Raw genomic sequence first — 20019 nt, 5'->3', positions numbered from 1 at the left:
CACAACACAACATACACAACACGCGAGTAGTACAGTACTTACGCTATCGAGAGAGAAGCGGCTTCTCTCTGACACTTTACGATATCGGTAATTGGATAGCTTGATCTCCATCTATATACGTATTGGTTACTTCGTGCACACACACGCGGCGTGTGTAGAAGACCGTATACAGAGCATTAGATATATTAAAGTAAAGAAGATGCGAAGAACTTCTGTGCTGTCCCATATATATCATCGACAAACGAGTTTTTGAATTTTTTTGTTTTTGTACTCACGCACTGCACCCACACGACGCGATTGCCGCTATATTGCACTTGCCGCATGACCGATTTTTCCGTTGACTGGTGGCACCTAGAACACGTGTGCGGCTGTATCGAGTTGCTTCGCCGGAGCGAGATCGATCGACGATCGGTAAGCAGATCGCCTCAACCGATTTTTGCGATTGATGTATCGTACGTCTTCCGATGATTAAATAATTACCTCCAACAGCGAAAGTTGAATTCCCGCCCGAACGTCCGGCTCGTATACTACTGGTAACCGATACGGCGGCGGTCGAGCATGATGCGAACAGCGTCTCATTGTATTCGCGGCTCAACGTGCGTGCGTTCCCCGTGTCTCTCGCGGCGTTACAGCGTATATAGTTTCGCGACACGACCGCCAGATGCTGTCTCGGAGTCTCCGTTTTGCAGCTTGCGCGTGTGTTCGTGTATGCGTGCGCTATGTTGTGTTGTGTGTTTGTGTTATTATTGTCATCGCACACAGGCCGCATACTTACGAGACATCCCTGTGCTGCGCGAGGCACTTAGCTCTCGCTCTCGCGGCGATCCAGCGCCGAGATAAAGTGCCAAGATCCGTGTTCATGTAATTCCTTTTTTTTGTTGTTGTTCGCAATCCTTCCGAATGAGTACATTATTTATTGAAAATTTTTAATGTTGAAATAATAAGTGATATATAAACGGATCTCATTCTCTCGTATGCGGGCGGCGATCTCAATGTGCTAAAGTTTTTTTTACCCAGAGGATACCGAAGAAACGCATCGTATTGTTTGAAAAACAAACACGATCACACCATTGTCAAAAAAAGGATACATGACGGCTGCATCGAGCGTGATCCTACCGCATAAAACGTGTGCGTTGCTGCTTCTTTCTAATTAACGAATTTGTTCATCAGGAGAGAGGCCATACGTCAAAGTGTGCCCGCGTGTGTGTGTGTGTGTGCAACAACAATCATGTCGTCTCACAAAACTGTCGGTCAGAGTTCACGCAAAAAAGTACAGGTGAGACTGCGATAATTTCTGCTTCTTCGTGTGCTGCATCGGAGGAAAAACCCCGACATATTTTTGTTTACGCGATGATATCGCGTACCGATAGTTATTTTCGTTTGCGGTATATAATATTTCACGCTTCGGCGTCTATTTATAATCAAAATATTATTCGTTTCGCTCGTCCCCCAAAATTGCAAGTGGTATCGATTATCTACTCGAGCTTGAGTAGAATTACAACTAATTATGCCGCTTCTCCAATCGATAACTCGATGACAGATGACTCGATGACCTTTTTCATTATTAATGAAGTATTCGACCATTTTTAGGTGTCTATGGTGATAAGAGATGAAAAAGAAAAAAGACACCGTGCTGGAGTTAATTCACTCCAATATGATCCCATTTTACACAGACTGTATTCGGCTGGAAGAGACAGTATAATAAGAATATGGAACTGTAAAAATATGAAGGATCCTTACATGGATTCGATGGAACACCACACAGATTGGGTCAACGACATAGTTTTATGCTGTGGTGGAAAAAATTGTAAATTAATATTTTATCACATTGACATTGATAAATGCATTCATTAGACAGTATCTCATGTATTTGTTTTTTTACAGTGATATCTGCGAGTTCTGATACCACAGTTAAAGTTTGGAATGCACACAAAGGTTTCTGTATGTCAACACTTAGAACTCATAAAGACTATGTAAAAGCCTTGGCATATGCTAAAGAAAAGGAGCAGGTGGCTAGTGCCGGCTTGGACAAAGCTATATTTTTATGGGATGTTAATACTCTGACGGCTCTGACAGCTAGCAACAATACAGTTACTAGTGAGTTTTATGGAACAACTTTTATACTTGAAAAAAAAAGATAAACAATTGGCCCTTTAAGATAATTGAAAAATATTGTACAATGGTGTAATTATTTCAAACCATTTTTTTAGCCTCCTCTTTAACTGGAAATAAAGATTCCATCTACAGTTTAGCCATGAATCCACCAGGGACTATGATAGTCAGTGGCAGTACAGAAAAGATATTACGACTTTGGGATCCACGAACTTGCACTAAACTTGTCAAATTACGTGGGCATCAAGACAATATCAAAGCCTTGGTTTTAAACAAAGATGCTAGTCAATGTTTATCCGCAAGTTCAGATGGAACGATAAAGCTTTGGTCAATTCCACAACAGCAATGTATTCAAACATACAGAGTTCATACTGAAGGAGTTTGGGCATTATTGGTGAAAATTTGCTTTGATTCTTTTTCTTATAAATATTTTGAAATGATATTGAAAAAACCAAATATGTTTTCAATCTAGGCTACTGATAATTTTAGTCATATCATATCTGGTGGCAGAGACAAAAGAGTTGTTATGACTGAGTTGAGAAATCCAGACAAATCTGTAGTTATCTGTGAAGAAAAAGCTCCTATTTTAAAAATGATCATGTCTCCAGACCAATCAAGCATTTGGGTTGCTACCAGTGATTCAACCATAAATAACTGGGTAAGTAGCAATGCAAAAAAATAAATTTCACTTCAAAAACAATTTAGATAATTTATATGTAAAGCAATAAATATTAACTATTTTATATTCATTTTAGAATATAAATCAAAAAGATTGGCAGTTCAATGATTATTGTGCAGACACTGGTAATTTGTTAGAAATGTCAACTTATAGAAACACAGAGCCTGCTCAAAAAATATTGGGAGGACCAGCCATTAGACATTGTTACGTTTTAAATGATAAAAGATTTGTTTTGACAAAAGATAGTAACAATAATGTTGCTGTTTATGACATTCTGAAAGCTTGTAAAGACTGTGATCTTGGTCAAGTTGACTTTGAACAAGAAATAAAAAAGCGTAATAAACTTGTTTATGTGCCGAACTGGTTTAACATTGATCTCAAAACAGGAGTAAGACCATTTTTAAGAATTAAGTTATTCAATTATATTTTATTAATAATTTTTTAAATACAACTTCTAGATGCTAACAATACATTTAGGCCAAGATGAAAATGACTGTTTATCCGCGTGGGTATCTGCGAAAGAAACTGGATTAATAGAAGATGATAGCGCGGATACAAAAGGTAGAGATGATGAATTTTTTTTTTAATTCCGTAGGAAATGATTAAATAAATAGTAATCAAAATGATTTATTTTATTTGCAGTTAACTATGGAAACCTACTTTTGCAAGCTCTTCTTGAACATTGGTGGAGACCAATGCACCCAGATGATGAAATGGATAATGATAGCAATAATGGAAATGGCCAAAAGTCTACCCGAGGTGGCAATCAGTACTTTTCTGTGCCTGGACACACCCCGGTGATTTTCAGGTTGGTGACAATTTTTTTATGACAGTTACAATTTAAAATAAAACTTTTCATAATTTGAATTTGAAATTGTTTTATAATTGACGTTGCTCGTACTCTTTTCAGTGAAGTAGGAGGCAGAACTCTGTATCGATTGCTAGTGCGTGACGCTTCAGGTGAAACGGAAGGTGTGCTTTTAAACGAAACTGTGCCATCGTGGGTTAGAGATATCGTCGTGGATAAAAATTTACCCAAGTTCATCAAAATTACATTCCACCTTCTTCAATACCCCACTCCAGGGGCCAAAAGTTTAAAAAAGTAATTTACCACGTTATAAAAATTGAACATTTTTTTTCAGTGTTAATGAGATTTTTACGAAATTATTTTTTTTAATAATGAAAAGAATATTGACTTTACTTTCTCGGCGTTTTTTGAATTATGAAACTCGATCTTCCAGAGATCGGCTAGTCGCCAACGACTTTATTCAAGTCCGAAAAGTTGCCGAGCACGTTTTCGATAAAGTGCTCGGTGGCGGGAGCGATTCTGGTTCCGTTGCTGGTGGAAATGCCGTTTCGGGAGGATCACCTGCCGGCGATCGTAATCGAACGAATTCAAACATGGATATTTCATCTCAAGCAGAGGACAAAATAGAATTACTCTGCAATGATCAAATTTTGGACCCATCGATGGATCTAAGAACGGTAAAAATATTGAATATTCATTTTATTCTAAGCTGAGCTTCGCCTTTACTTAATATTGTTTATTGTCATCAGGTCAGACATTTTATTTGGAAAAGTTCCGCTGATTTAACGTTACATTACAGGCGGTGCAGCGACAGGAATGCTTAATGAACAAAAAAAGTATTAAAAATGGACTTTGTTAGAGCTGGTGTATTGACCGATTCTAACCGATAATTCCATAAAATTTTCAATTGTGCTGTTATATCTTTATCTTTTTCGAATTACAATATAACTGATATTAATATTAATCATAGTTTATGGAAGAAACTGGCTGTAGAATTTTTATACTTTATGAGGTAATGAACAAAAAAAGCAAAGTCATTTAATAAAAGAAGTGTTTTAATTAATTGCACCAAACAGTTACTTGAAACGATCCAACTGTAAGTACAGGTTTAAAATATATTAAATTAAGAAAACTACGTTTATTAATAGAATATTTCTTAAAATCAACAATTTGTATTGAATTTTCGAAGTTCAGTTCCAAAATTCAAGAATTTACTGTACAATGTAAAGGATTTTGGACTTGTTGGCGATAGCACGATTTTGCCTTTTTCTACTTCGTAAGTTGGTTTAAAGCTCTTTTTATGTAGTTTTACCGGTTGGCTTTTTTCTGCGATCGAGGCAACCCTAAAAAAATAATATTTTTCAAAACGATTCTTCAATGATTCGAAAATTTTAATTAACTTTTAATACCTTTTGTAAGTGGCAAGGTTTTTGATTGGATATTTATACTCTAACCCATACACATTTTCAGTCTTTTGAAAAAATTGCTTGGAAATTATCTTTTTGCTCTCATCTCTCTTAACAACTGGAGTTAAACTTCTACGACTTATGCTGTCTTCGTCGTCGCTACTGGTGCCGCTGGAGCTGAAAATTAATTTTATCTTGGTATAATTCGACTACTTAAAAATTGTTAAATTTTTCACGAAGATTACCTAGCACTGGATTGAGTACTGCAGTGGCCACTGAGCGACGGATTTTTAGTTTGATTTTTGTAACCGGCCTCCTCTTTTCTTCGTCCCGGCCTGATACGTATACTAAAAGGACTGAAATCCGTCGTGAAATGAGGCATGAAATCTCTGACGGAATGACTGACTTGATATCCATATACTTCCGAGAGTAATGATAATTCCGATGGTCTAAAGGTAAACCAAACTTAATTTATGTTTCTTAAAACGAATATAAACGAGTAGGCATATTATTATTACCTATAAAAGTCATCGTAAACGTCGAACTGTGATTTTACATCATCTTCCGTTTGATCCGTACAATCATTGGGATTCTTATAGTTATCGCCGTCGCCCCACCAGTGGGATATAACTTTTTTATTATGTTTAAAAATACGCGTCTCAATGTGATGAATGTAGTAATCGGTCGGCACTTCCCAAATCGGACTTCTTCCTTCTTCCGGAACGAATAAACCTGGCACAAAATATGATCGATTATCAACTAGAAGAGAAATTCGTAAACAGACTCCGACCACTAGTTAATTCACGATGCATTACCCAAGAACAAATTAATCGCCTGTTGCTTCTCTTGATCGCTGAAGGTGTTGCTGTAGTATCTGCTCAGCGTCTGCATTATGTCGTTTCCCTGGCTAGTCCAGGGCGCCGTTTTCCTGTAGGTCTTGACTCGGTGAACGAGCTGGGAGCCGCCATACTGCAGGGCGAGAGTGTCACCGTGATCCTCGTAGAGCTCCTCCAGCATGCGAACGCAATCCGTGTCGAATTCGAGCTGAGGCGCTTCTAGAAGGCCCAGATGATGCAGCTGATGGCCGAGGGCGCACTTTCCCAGGGAGAACTGCGCCGTATTGGTTCGGTCCAGACAGTCGACGCAATTTGTGCGGATGATGCCGGTTTGCAGGGACTTGGTCGTGGCTTTTTCGCTGGATCGATCGTCGTTGGGCGTCCACGATCTGAACATTCCCGTTTTGGCGATCGCGTAGTTGGCTATGTCGGCCAAGCGACTGATGACGTTCGATTTTTTGCTGAAATATTTAAACTTATCAATTTTTGTTCCTCTCTTTGTACTCATATTTATATACCTCTTGTTCTTTCTAGCCATGTCAAAATTGATGTAGTGTATGGCGTCGTTGGAGGACAAGAACTGATTCAGATAGGCCACGGACGACTGCAGCTCCTCGCTCAGGAGGCTCTCGTGCTTCTTCTTCTCGCGCTTCTTCACGAGATTCAGTATGAAGATGGGCGCGCCGTAGCGCTCGAGGAGGTCGCGAAAGTGCGCGGCTGCGGTCTCCACGTACGGGTCCGAGAGATCGACGGCGATCGTCGGCTTGGGCACGATCTTGCTGATGTCCTGGCTCCAGTGGCAGGGCACGGAGCCACGTAGCTGGACGAAGCTACTGAGACACTCGCGACTGAGGGTGCTCGAGCTGCAGTCGTGCACGATCTGCTCGGTCTCGACCTCGTTGGCCACGTCTCCCTGTAGGCAAATAAATTATTCTATATGGTTTCCGATCGATGCGATTGCGTGATTGTTATTACATTGAAATTCGTTCCACGCTTGAGAAATCGAGTGCCGGCGTATTTGCTGCTCCTGCGCGCTATCAAAGTGATGTAAGTCGATCGGCCGTAGATGCTGATGTTGGACTGGCCCACGAAGCCGTGAATGAAGAACAGCAGCCAGCTCGGATGAATCGTGTCCTGGAATTTCTTCAGCAAATGAGAGTTCCAAATGAAGCGTCTGTGTGGCTTCTTCTCGAAGCCCTCGCTGCGATTCACGTTTATCTGCAGAGTCGACGTCAAGTCGTACGAGTAGCTGAAGTAAAAGTTGCTGCTCAGATCGATGCTCTGGAACATCTTCACGTATCTCTGCTCGTCCGGATGAAATATCCTGACGCTCTCGTTCGGTATGTAGATCATCGAGCTGTCCTCGACTTTGTAGATGGTGTGATGGCCGATTACGGCGACCCGACGTCGCTTCGTCACCACGACGATGTAGTAGCCTTCCAGAAATCGTACGAAGCCTGGCGTAAATAAAGTTGTACGTTATTAAACGTATTGAACGTCTAACTATTATACATATAGTTTCTTTTTGTTTTTTTACCAATTATTCCAAAGGCGGATACGATTTTCGTGATATTTGATACTCCGTGCTTTCTCGACGTATCGTTGCCTTCGGAGTCGATGGCTTTGACCATCTCTCGTACCTCCTGTTGCGTGTACTCCTTTTCATCGTTGATGATATTCAATTCCTTGGGCTCGGATCGTACAATTCGCAGTACTCTGAACGACGTTAACGTGACGTTTGATCCAATTAAATAAAAGCTCTGAAAATAAAAAATGATTTCATTTAAGTTAACTGCAGTATCTCAAAGAACTGACTAACTCTAATTTCTCTAATGTTTATAAGAGATATAAGAGATATGATTCAGAAAATCAAGCTTAGAAAGAATATCATCTCAACTGTAGAATTTATATCTCACCTCATAGTATTAGTAAGTTAATGTGGTTTATCTTTATATAACGACAATATACAAGTGATAAAAGTATTTTAGTGCATGATAAGATTGCAACTAATTAAAATGTTATTTTAGTATGAATAGCATCTACTATGTATCTTTCATGAACTTCACCAATAATGCTGGTATAATGCAGAATAAATTTTATTTGATGCAAGTATTGATAGGCTACAGTTATAAGAATACTTACATTTTTGGTTTCGTACAAAGCAATCTTTTGTATCGATGACAAATTACACTTTGACAGCAGCATCTTGATCAATTACAAAACTAGGTAATTAAATAAATACATGAACACTGTTTTTAAATTAACTTTATCATGATCACAAAATCTTAGCAATCATTCTGATGACAGAACTTCCTTAAATAATAAACAATAAAGCCACTTGAGGTAAACATTGTGAGTCGTCAGACGTCAAGTGGGAGCAGTAAGTGCAGTGTGTCCGTGTAGCAGCCGCTTGTTGTTTTGGGTGAAATTCGACGCTGGCGCCACGATGCGAGAGTCGGCTTCGTGTCACTCAGCTGTGCGAAAACAGGTTATGAGTTCTTGATAAACTTTAGCAGACATGCTGCCGACTATATAGGTGAATGGGTGTTTAGCCAGTATACAATGTCAGTGTCAATTAATTGTATTGAAATAAAAGTGTAGTTAATTGTTAACTTGTGTTTTAAACGAGAATTATCATCCAACATGGAAGTCCTAAGAACACTGAGGAGAAATTGGAAGAAATCAACATTTGGTTTTGCAGCACTGGTTTATGGCACAAATTATGCTGTTAAATCCTATGAGTAAGTGTACTTCAATTGTGCTATGATTCATTGCAATTGATCTCATTCTATGAATGATTTCAAGAAATTGCAAAATGCATGCGTTAGCTAAACTTTTCAAAAGTTGACAGATATGTAACGTAGAAGCAATATCATATTTTAATATTTTTGATTAAAAATTTAAACTAACGTCTTATGTATTGAGTTCAAGTGGTTTAAAAATTACTCATTAATATAATTTTAAGATTACTTTTCATCCATCTTGTTAAAAATCATCTAAACTGAATTTGTCCTACTAACTTCATTCATATTCGATTACATGTCATTTTCATTTTTCCAATTGTACATCTTAGAAGAATTGTAGCATATCATACTTGTAAATGTATATAATTACATAATTGAGTAAAAATTGAAATTATCTTTAACTCTTGACTCACTTTTTAAAATCATTATCAATGTGATGAAATATATTAGCTAATCAATTCAATTTTTGAAATTCTTCTGATAAAACACTCAAGTTCAAAAAACTGTTATAAATTAATTTATCTTTTCAATTGAACAATTTATATTTTATTAAAAAAATTAAATATCTGTCACTTTAATAAGTATTAAAATACTAAAAAAGCTATTCCTGATACAATGGGAAAAAAAGTCCTTCAATCATGCATCATAAATTCATGTAAAAATTACTTTTAGGATTTCAGAATTGATGAAAAAAAGCTGCTTGGAGGCCGCGTCCGTTGGCAATCAATTGCTCCGGGAAGACCAAAACCCGCAAAAAATCACAGTCATCGTCAATCCAGCCGCCAGCAATCGGTACATCAACATATATTTCACTTATCGTCAATTACTCAAAATAGAAAAACTAACGCTTCGTTCCGATTTGAATTATCAGAAAAGCAGTCAAGCTCTTCGAGAAGTACTGCGAGCCGCTGCTGCACTTGGCCGGCTTCACCGTGACCATAAGACAGACCCAGTCGGAGGTGCACGCGCGAAACATTTATGGCTCGCTGAACAAGGACCAGGACGCGCTGGTGGTGGCGGGCGGCGACGGCACCCTGGCCGACGTCATCACGGCCTTCATGCGCGAGAACAGACACACCAACGCCGAGGAGGGCTGCCCGATCGGCATCGTGCCGCTGGGCAAGCTCAATCGTTTCGCCGAGTCCTTCCTGTTCCGAGGTGCCGAGCAGCTGCGCGACAAGGCGAAGATCATCGAGGCCACGATGTTGATCATACGTGGAAAGACCAAGCTCGTCGACGTCATCGAGATCGATCTAGTCAATGTAAGATTTTTACGAAAACCTATTTTCTTGGAAAATATGATGGTAATAAATTTTTTAATTTTAGAAAAATTCGGAGCAACCCGAACAGTCCGTTTACGCGTTGGGAACCATCGAAATGGGCATTTGGAAAGACGTTTTCTCGAGGGCCGACAAGTACTGGTACTTCGGAGCTTTGAGAAGGTAAGCTGCTCGCCCCCACTTTACTGGCGTCGGCGTCAAGCAAAATCGATTAACACTAGCTTTGTCTTTTTTTTTTACTTCAGATATGCAACGTACTTATTTTCGTCGTACAAGAGCGACATAAAATGGCAACACGACGGTATTATTCGCTACTCCGATCCATGCAAAGGATGCAGCAAGTGCTACAAGGAAGATCAGATCCAGCAGCAAACGACGAACAAACGTTGGTATCATCGACTTTATTCAGTCTCGGATAATAAGCCCAGTAAGTATTTTTTTTTTCATCGCGGTTGTACGAACTTTGTTTCTTTTTTTTACTATCGATCAACTCTTGGTATCTTATTTCAGATGTGAATGCAGTCGATCTTAGCCGCGTCGAAAATGATAAATGCGGCATAATGCGAGAACATCCATACGAAACAACGGAATTAAGGATATCGACTCAAAATGTTTACGAGGCTACCGACATCAAAAAACCATCTCTAATTGTTGAATTGGGTTTGTAAATTCGCAAATAATACCTCAGATATCATTTCGGAACTTTACTTAGATATGATTGCTCCATTTATTGCAGGTCGCCAAAGTTTGAGCTACTCCGAATACCTAGCCGAAGGCTGGAGGAGATTGAGAAATGGTCCACCAGAATGGCACGAAGTCTTATTAGTTAGAAATATAGAATTGACCCCTTCCGGCGCAGATGACGAGGTGAGTCGATGATCATTTGTTAACGACTATTATATAAATACTTTAAACATGGCATTTTTTCATTAAATTACATTTTTGTTGTTTGTTACCTTAGAATCAAGCGAAAAGTGACATTTACATCGACGGCGAAAAGTTCGAGCTGAAACCGCTGAAGATGAAATTATTGAAAGAAAAGGTAAAAGTATTTTCTCAATAAAATCGTACAGGTTCGACTAATTGAAGGCATCAATCGCCGTGTTTGTACAATACTACATCAATGTAAATACATGTATAAAAGATTTGTTATCTTGATAAAAATATCAACTTGATTAATAATCGAGTGAAGTGATGTTTTCATTTCCCCCACTTATACACATCCAAAATGCAATTACTTTTTCTTCGTCACGCAACAATCATCAAACGAACCGCAAAAATTAACATCTCGGTCTCGTTGCACGCTAAATAACGTTTATTGAAACAAAAGGAAGGAAAAAAATATGCATACAGAAATTCAACTCGTTGATTACACATGCGCGCGCGCGCACTCGCGTATTAAAACGAGGCGAGGGACAAATCTCCGATCAATCGCTCTCGCGTACATACTATATAACTGAACGATCGTCAATTGAATTCACCCTCGTAACTCGATTACATTGCCTTTAACCGCGTATCGAGGCGGTTAACAACACACGTGCACACATGTATTTGTGCACGTTAAAAAGGTCGTGTGTAGTATATCGCTCGAATAAGAATTAAATCTCTGCTGCTGCTGCTGTTGCTGCTGCTGTTCTCTTATAACTGGTGGCTCTTGTGCGCGTTCGAGTGTATGTAAATAAGTATTAACGTCGATGTTTACACCGTCCCATCCATCAGTTTTACTCTTTTACTTCTTTTCTTTTTTTTTTTCATTCATATCCAACCCGCGAGCGCAGAATTATGAGAAGTCACGAGTCCCTAAAATGCTTCACAATGTGAGAGAGAGACCCCCGTAAAAAACATAATACAGAGATAAAAATCTTTTTTGTTCACGTCGAACACATTTTTCATAATCGTTTTCGTTGCATATTATAGATAACGGAATACGACGAAATTTAACGCGTGAAATATTAATTTTTGATCGATGCATCGAGCATCGTGAATTTGATAATTATACACCATCTATACACGTAAACGTTCGTTTAAATGTCTCACGAACGACCGAGAGAGAGATTTAAAGCGATAAGTGTTTATACCCACAAACTGCGTTTCTTTTTTAAAAGATCATACGCGTAGCTGTGTGTGTCTATGCTGGTGCTTGCGAGTGTGCAGAATGCCGAAAATCCACTTGTATCGCGTTGAGAGATACCCATCGCGCACTCGCTCCAGACTGTTATTATTGATCTACGTGACAAGATTCACTTTTCAGAATCAGAGCGAGTGAGATGCGAAGGAAGAAGAGAGAGAGAGCAGAGAAAAAAAAGGAAACACTTGTATTTATAATGTATTCGCCACGAAGAGCTGCTACTGCGCCCCGTCGCCGAGCTTTTGTTTTATTTTACGCGTGTGTGTGTATGTAAGATCGAATATAGTCGTCGTCGTCGCGCCCCGCGATGCTTATCGCGTGTGCCCGCGGGACACCTGTAGTGATCTCGGGGCATCGCGCGCGGCATTTACAACGCAAATATTGTGTTATGTTTCGTATATTTATATATTATTATAATGCGTGTTGAGCAGAGGCCCATCGTTCATCGTGTGTTTGCTCATTTTTTTCATTTATACCTGAAAAATCGATCGATTAATACGTTCTAACTTGTTTCTTCCAAGAGCGAACGTCAGCAGCAGTGGCAGTGAAACGGCGCTGTCTGACAATAAAAAAAAAGACACAACTTTGACGAGTTAGTTTCATTTTTTTTTTCCTTGGATAAAAGCGATTTTATTCAATAACGAGATTTTTTTTTAGACCGTCGCGTTTTCCAGGTCGATTCGTAGAAGAAGAGAAGCCGCGCTCTGCGCTACGTGTACTATAAAGTAGTGTACTTGCATGCGCGCATCAAACTTGATGAAAAGTCATCAATTACTCGTCTCGGATCGCTGTGACACGTTGCGATACACACGTAAAACGCTATTATGAGTGTAACACCGTTTCATAAATTGCGCAGCCTCTTCTACATTATACGATGTGTGTACATTGTATACGTAACGCGGCATGTAATTGTTAACGATTTTTCAGAGACGAAAAGAAGACCAAGAAAAAAAAATTATCAATTCATATTACAACGCAACGCGCGTGAGAAATATTATGATCCGCATACGGTATTATACCTTTCGTTTTGTTTCGTCAATATTTTCGGGGCCCAAAACTATTATACGTATAATATAATATAAAAACGGGGCCACATCTACTTGCTCGTGGTGACACACGCAATCCCGCACCATATATGCATAATAGAATCAAAGCTGCTGATGCTGCCCGTATCATCCGACGAATCCGCGCGTCATGATACCACGATGCGATCCAAAACAGTATAGGTATGTAGAGCATAATAGGATCTCTGAAAGGGTGTGGCAAAACGAGGGGTTGTCTCTCTTTTCTCTCTTTCTCTCTCTCTCTCTCACATGCGCGCGCGTTGGCGCATAACTAGTCGTACATATTTATACTACTATACTATAACAGACATTCCTGCACACACACGCACACGGGGCATTATATTGTATTATGTTTGTTTTGCGCTTACATAATCGTCGCTTAATGATACGAGACAGAGAGAGAGAGAGAGAGAGAGAGAAAAGAGACCAAAATATAACGCGGGCAAAAAGCCGCAAAACTTCTCGAGCGGCGCGCAGCTTACACACGAGTACATAATAGGTCGGCCGAGGCATAGAAAAGACATCTAAATAATAATAATAATGATAATAATGAAAACGATGATGATCGGTGCGGATTTCTGGATGCTCTTCGAGTTATGTATTCCGCATGCTTTCTATTGTAGCGTAATTTATTCTCTCTCTCTCTCTTTTGCAGATCGAGCGCGAGCAAGACAGATTCATCGTGACGCTCGCTCTCGGTCGCGCGCGCGCGGGCAGGCCTCTCTTTATTTAATTGTCAACGAGAAAAAGATTTATCCCCCTCCTCATAATGCTGCGTGTGTTATATGCTATATGCGGCATGCACACACAGCATTGACTTCTGTGGCGGCTGAGCTGGCTAGTTATATAGGCGTCTCTCTCTCTCTCTTTTCTTTCTCTCTCTTCTCTCTCTCTCTCTCTCTTTCTGCACGCTGTATTTGGTCAAAGTCCCGATTTTGACTCTAATACATTTTGATTTAACGCCTGTATTTGTGTGTATACTATACGCGTTGTAAAAGCTCCGCGGGCAAAAGCTAAGCGCGACGGCGGCGCGCGTTCTCCAATACTTATTGAAGCATGCCGTAGTGCGGTGTGCTGCCTGCCTATACATAACATCGCCACACCCTTGTAAAACGCACGTTTGTGTATGTATATATATTTGTGTATACGCTACCTTTTACAAGCGCATCCAACGGAAAAAAAGACCGAAAGAGAGAGAGAAAAAGAGCCGCTGCGTGTGATGTTGCTGCTGCTGCCGTGTGTTATTATTATATACATAGGTGTATACACACATGTGCGTAAATGTGCGAACAATCAAAACGAATGAAGACGTAAAGTTGTACCTTTTTTTTTGGGCTTTTTATTCTCGAATTCTCAAAAGTCGTTTGCCGCTTCTGGAATAGAGATGTACCTATACTACAAATGACAAACAGCAGCGGTGCGGTGCGGTGCGACAGTAAGAGAGCCAATAATATATGTAATGCGGCTGCAGGAATCGAGGAATATACGTCTCTATAATATTTTAAGGGTTGATCGAAATTTTTTCTTCTTAATTTTTTTTTTTTTGCTACCCGGTAAAGGGGATTATATCGATCGATTGCTAATTTTTTCGGAGTTTATTATATGAGAGAACACGAAACACCGGGGACTAGCGCGTGTTTATCGGGCGCATTGCCCGGTCTTAAGAGTATTTAGTGGTGCAGCTTATAGGTATACGACGTCTAGAATATCCTTGCGTGTGTGTGCGTGTGTGTGTATACACCTTAAAGAGATTATGCGCTCAAGTAAAAAAAAAAGGAGAGCGAGAGAGAGAAAAAAAGGATGATGAACAAAAACAGAAGGACGCGGTCATCCGATATTTAATACGTGCTCCGCGCGCTGCAGGGAGTAGTACATGCACAGTACATTCATACGTATATGACGTTGTGCGCGTATAATAATAAGCTCAACAGTCCAGTACTGCCTCGAACCTATATGTATATGTATATAATGCGTATTCGGAAATTCATGATTCATTCGGCACGCATTTTTACTTGATTATACAGCTGAGTGTGTATATATGCGAGCTGCTTTATGCTACAGGCAGGGCCCTCGATTAAATACCAAGTCCACGAGACTCGACGAGCGATAAAGAGACGACGAAGAAGTAAGCAAGTAAGTAAGCAAGTAAGTAGTAGTATATGTAACAATCATCGTTGGTGCGTATGCGCTGCACACAGTAGTGTACAAATGACGAATCCCCATCCGCGACAATTAAACCTTATGTAGTGCGTGGCGCGCGACGAAAATATTAGATCATCCGGATGATGATGATCGTCGCTGGCAATAAAACGAGAAGAGAAGAGTTGGGCTGCATATGTATACGATCGTCGCGGCGACGATGATTGCGTATACACATTTTTATTTGCATTCCTTAAATTCGCCCCCCGAAAAAAGAAAGAGAGAGAAAGGAAGAAGATGTAAAGTTCAAGCGGAGAAGGACGGAAAATATTAGGACAGGAAGCAGATTATGACCGAGTAGAGAGAGATCGGAGCAGAGCCCGAAACGGTGTAAACAGTGGGATTACACGATTATGTATGCCCTACGCGCGACGACGGGCTGCTGCAGCTTGTTGTAAGTATTATAAAAGGCAGTGGCCGCTGCCGCTGCTGACTGTTGGCTTTTCAATGTGCGCGATGACTGCCGTTGTGCCGCCACCGCCACCGCCGCCGCGCGCTAAAAGTCATGTTATATACATACACACGCGCGAGTACACATTCACACACGTATAAAGCGAAGGGCCAGCGCGCAAAAGAAGAGAAAACAGCAGCAGCAGCAGCAGCAGCAGCAGTTGAATCGAGCATCTGTAACATGTTCATTAAACTGTTACCACTCTATAGACCGCAAGGTTCAATGCGGATGATGGGAAATATTTGTTTGTTGTGTATAGCGCAGTACAGTAAAAGCCAACAGCAGCAGCCGTTGTTGTTGTTGCTCTGTATGTGTGTACATCTTTATATACATTGGCTCCTTTTTTTTTGCACACACACACACTCTTTTTCTCCGTATAATCTCTATTCATGCGTAGTGACTCGGTTTAAAAAGTGAAAAAAAAAAAATCATTTCGGCACATATACGTGTATGCGTGCGCGCAGTCGAATGCACACGTATGGGCCCCGTAATAAAGCATATATATACATACAAACACGTATAAGTATTATTGAGACATATATAAACGATTACACACGCATACACATACATATATAGACGCGTATATCGAGAGATTGGTTGCACGCCGAGCGTGTCTCACACTGGGCGACATGTGATATAGTACCTCCTCGTGCGTGTGTGTATATAAGGCCTACTACAACATTCGATTATATACACATATATAAATATAGCAGCGGTGCAACGTGCAAAGCCGAACGTCTCTGTCTCTCGGCCTGGGCTGGCCGTGTCATTGGCCAGTTGGCCTTATATGCATCGGCAACAGTAACGATTCGCGCATCCGACCATTGCCGGGGCCGCGAGTCGATCCAGGCCGCCCCAGCCGCCCAGCCCGACGATTGGCCCCGGCGCGCGGCGCGCGAGCGTCACATCGGCGCACACGGGGCCCACCCTCGAAGGGGCGGAGCTCGCCGCTACCGCCCAACGAGCGCGAGAACTGCTGTGCACGACGGCAGCAGCAGCATATATATGTCGAATACTGTACCGTATACTGTGTGCTGCTACTACGATGCGATAAAAGCTCGCACACGCGAGACCAGCCCAGTTTTCTGGATCGTCGCGCGCTGTGCGCTGTTTTGTTGCTGCTGCTGCTGCTCAGTGCCGACGATGCTCAGTTCTTCTCGTTCATTCATCATATAAACTCGACGCGCCGCTCGATGCCGAGCGCGAGAGAGAGAGGCCATAAATTCTTACGAGAGGAAAGTGCATGCAGTATATACTAAAAGAGTGTGATATAAAGTGTGCTCGAGAGGTAGTAGTAGTAGTAGCAGCGGATAATGATGAAAATAATTGATGTAAATGTGGCGTGCAATTGATAGTTCAAAAAAATGAGAGAGAGAAAAACGGAGTCGTTCACTGCGACAAAATGATTATGTGATTATGTGATATTTCGTGCGTATAAAACACCCCCCAAGTGTGAGTGTGCATGTGCGCGCGAGTGCATCCGTTATATCATCGCTACCAATTATATATTAATATATCGATCGATATAAACTTGCGCGTTTCGTAAATTATATACACGCGCGAAATATGCTCAACATGGCATTACCCAGCGGCGGTGATCAATTGACCGCACAACAGCAGCAACAGCAACAGCCAACCTCTGGCGGTGCGACGACGACTACGACGACACTGGTGCTTCAGCGCAGAAGCGGCTTCAAGAGCAACTTCAGCATACGCGACCTCGTCCCCGAGGCCTGCGCCAATACCAATGCCTCGACCGCCGATAACGCCGCCGCGGCTGTAACCGCCAGCGTCGACGATCACCACCACCACCATAACAACAACAACAGCATCAGCAACAGCAACAATAATCATAACGACGGTAATAACGGGGTCGATAGGTCGTTACACAATCATCATCATCATCATCATCGACGTCAACGACGTAGATCGCGCATGAGCGGCTGCTCGTCGTCGCCCGAGCTCGAGAGCCCTGACGACGACGGCGAGTCGTCGAGCCTGGATCTCGACATAACCGGCGGCTGCAATTCGCCGGTGGCCACACCGCCGCCGCTCGACTGCAGCTCCAAGGCCAACAAGATGATCGTCGTCGACGACGTGGACGTCGACGTGGACGTGGACGACGACGAGGACGAGGACGACGAGGACAGTCGCAACAATCACGATTTCGGCAAAGTCGCGAAGAAGAAGCAGCAGCTGATCGACGCTGGTGGAAGCTCCTCGATAACTGCGACAACGGCCACCTCGACGACCTCCACGTCCACGTCGACCTCGTCGTCGCCGTCGCAGCAGAAACCACCCTACAGCTACAACGCCCTCATCATGATGGCCATACGCCACAGTCCGGAGAAGCGGCTGACCCTCAACGGCATCTACGAGTTCATAATGCGCAACTTCCCGTACTACGAGAACAACAAGCAGGGCTGGCAGAACTCCATCAGGCACAATTTGAGCCTGAACAAGTGCTTCGTGAAGGTGCCGCGACACTACGACGATCCGGGCAAGGGCAATTACTGGATGCTGGATCCGAGCAGCGAGGACGTATTCATCGGCGGCACCACGGGCAAACTGAGGCGGCGCACCCCGGCCGCATCGAGATCGCGACTGGCCGCCTTCAAGCGCACGGCTCTGCTGGGAAATCTGTACGGCTCGCAGTATCATCATCCGCACCATCATCCGCATCATCCTCATCATCCGCATCATCATCCTCATCATCCGCACCATCCGCATCATCATCACGGAGCACCGGTACCGGCGACGGCCGCGGCTGCCGCGGCCGCGGTGGCGATGCATCAGGCCGCCGTGGCTGCGGCCGCTGCTGCTGCGGCGGCTACGGTGCCGGTGGTACCGGCCTGGCACAGCTTCAATCTGCAGTACCTTCAGCAGCAGCAATCGAGGCCCGGCGCTGCTGGTGGAAATTCGCCGTTCGCGTGTCCCACCACCGCGGCGAGTTCGCTACCGTTCAAGCCGCAAGCTCAGCTGGCACCACCACCGCCACCGACAGCTCCTTCGACGGCAGCAGCAGCAACCCCGACGAGTTCGGCTTTTTCCGTCGAGAGACTGTTGCAGAGTACCACGACGACGGGTACTACATTGAGTAATCATCGGCATCAAGCGTCGTTTCCACCCAGCGTCAATTCTTCGGCCTTCGCCGCCGAGGATTATTACGCGACGCTGAGGAATCTGGCCTTTCATCAGCAGCAGACCTTTATGCACCATCATCATCAGCAGCAACAACAACATCAAATGATTCAACAACAGCAGCGAAACAGTAGCAAACAGACGCCAACGCCAACGACGACGACGACGGCGTCGACGTCAAGAACCGAGAGCTGCAGCAGTCCTGAGTCACAGTCGCCCAAGTCGAGTCCGGCCGAGCAGCAGCATCAGCAACAGACACAAATTGACGACAAATCCTCGTCATTCCTCGTTAAACCTTTTGCCGCGCTGGCGACTCATCAGAGCTAACTACATATGTCGTGTGCCAGCAATTATCTCTCGTCGTCGTCGTCGTCGTCTTTCTCTCTCTTTCTCTCTTTCTCGTGCTGCGTCGCGGTGGTGCGAGTCAGCGGCAAAAAGTAAGAAAATAAAATGACAAAGACAATGAGACGTTGAGAGAGAGAAAGAGGAAGAGAGGAAGAGAGTTTGTTGTCTCAACTATACGATACATACACATACGCACTCGCAATAAACAATCGATAATCGTGCGTAATAATTTTCATCGTATCAAAAAATATTAACTCGTACGATTTACACACACTTCTTTCTCCGAAAAAATTATTGTAAATAACTATACATTTCGATTTTTATGTAAAAAAAACAGCGAACATCGTCGTATTATATGTAAATAAATGAATGAATAAATTATTTGCGCGTTCGCATCGACGTTTCAATAATAATAATAATATAATTATAATAATAAGATAAATAAACGATGTCGTATAACAGCAGCAGCGCCGCGAATCCTAAGCGTCTCAGCTTATACGTCAAGAACTAATTGTATAACGATCTGGCTGTAACAAGCTTTATATACGTGTATAAATAATAAGTGTAATTTTTTTTTTTTTTTGTATTGCGCTCGGAAAAAAGCAAAAAAAAATAAAAGAATTAATGATAAGACGAAGAGAACAATAATGAAAAATCTGTGAGCTATATCGTTATAATAATGTTGTACATAAATCTAGCGAAACTTGTAAATTGTATAATGTATAAGATTCAATTGAAATAATAGATTCTGTTATAAATTTATATATATTAATGCTGTCTCGATTCTCTCATTTTGGCTACGATCCTTTCCCATATGTGCGGTCTG

General features: G+C 42.0%; 4 protein-coding genes across 6 annotated transcripts; 3 read left to right on the top strand and 1 right to left on the bottom strand.

Annotated features, from left to right (window-relative positions):
* Positions 1-698: 698 nt before the first annotated feature.
* On the top strand, positions 699-4662 carry LOC106656933 (WD repeat-containing protein 48). Of its 2 annotated transcripts, none has more exons than XM_014378135.2 (11): positions 699-1276; positions 1591-1807; positions 1885-2097; positions 2211-2506; positions 2585-2770; positions 2868-3179; positions 3250-3352; positions 3434-3599; positions 3702-3893; positions 3979-4276; positions 4349-4662. In XM_014378135.2, exons 1-11 carry the CDS (start codon positions 1229-1231, stop codon positions 4421-4423), a joined length of 2106 nt encoding a protein of 701 aa, XP_014233621.1. In that variant the 5' UTR covers positions 699-1228; the 3' UTR covers positions 4424-4662. The 2 variants fall into 2 exon arrangements, with proteins under 2 accessions (XP_014233621.1, XP_014233629.1); XM_014378143.1 differs by having other exon boundaries at positions 1229-1276; positions 4033-4276.
* Positions 4663-4689: 27 nt separating this feature from the next.
* LOC106656922 (polyphosphoinositide phosphatase) lies at positions 4690-8076 on the bottom strand. Of its 2 annotated transcripts, XM_014378122.2 has the most exons (9): positions 7984-8076; positions 7379-7601; positions 6817-7298; positions 6360-6754; positions 5821-6302; positions 5524-5737; positions 5251-5454; positions 5009-5182; positions 4690-4942 (listed from the first exon to the last, which is right to left on the bottom strand). In XM_014378122.2, exons 1-9 carry the CDS (start codon positions 8044-8046, stop codon positions 4762-4764), a joined length of 2418 nt encoding a protein of 805 aa, XP_014233608.1. In that variant the 5' UTR covers positions 8047-8076; the 3' UTR covers positions 4690-4761. The 2 variants fall into 2 exon arrangements, with proteins under 2 accessions (XP_014233608.1, XP_014233598.1); XM_014378112.2 differs by having other exon boundaries at positions 5821-6754.
* A 402-nt stretch (positions 8077-8478) lies between these two features.
* LOC106656945 (acylglycerol kinase, mitochondrial) lies at positions 8479-11002 on the top strand. The gene is made up of 8 exons (XM_023462849.1): positions 8479-8582; positions 9258-9377; positions 9457-9847; positions 9912-10027; positions 10111-10292; positions 10376-10525; positions 10602-10732; positions 10827-11002. Exons 1-8 carry the CDS (start codon positions 8485-8487, stop codon positions 10926-10928), a joined length of 1290 nt encoding a protein of 429 aa, XP_023318617.1. The 5' UTR covers positions 8479-8484; the 3' UTR covers positions 10929-11002.
* A 5824-nt stretch (positions 11003-16826) lies between these two features.
* Positions 16827-19511, top strand: LOC106653152 (forkhead box protein D3-like). Its single transcript, XM_014372448.2, has one exon. It carries the CDS (start codon positions 17274-17276, stop codon positions 19173-19175), a length of 1902 nt encoding a protein of 633 aa, XP_014227934.2. The 5' UTR covers positions 16827-17273; the 3' UTR covers positions 19176-19511.
* The last annotated feature ends 508 nt before the right edge of the window (positions 19512-20019 follow it).

This window comes from Trichogramma pretiosum, unplaced genomic scaffold (assembly GCF_000599845.2).
Source record: "Trichogramma pretiosum strain Unisexual culture from Peru unplaced genomic scaffold, Tpre_2.0 scaffold1, whole genome shotgun sequence".
NCBI classification, from domain to species: Eukaryota; Metazoa; Arthropoda; class Insecta; order Hymenoptera; family Trichogrammatidae; genus Trichogramma; species Trichogramma pretiosum.
The sequence above is the reverse complement of the archived record's forward strand: the minus strand, read 5'-3'. Positions and strand labels throughout refer to the sequence as shown.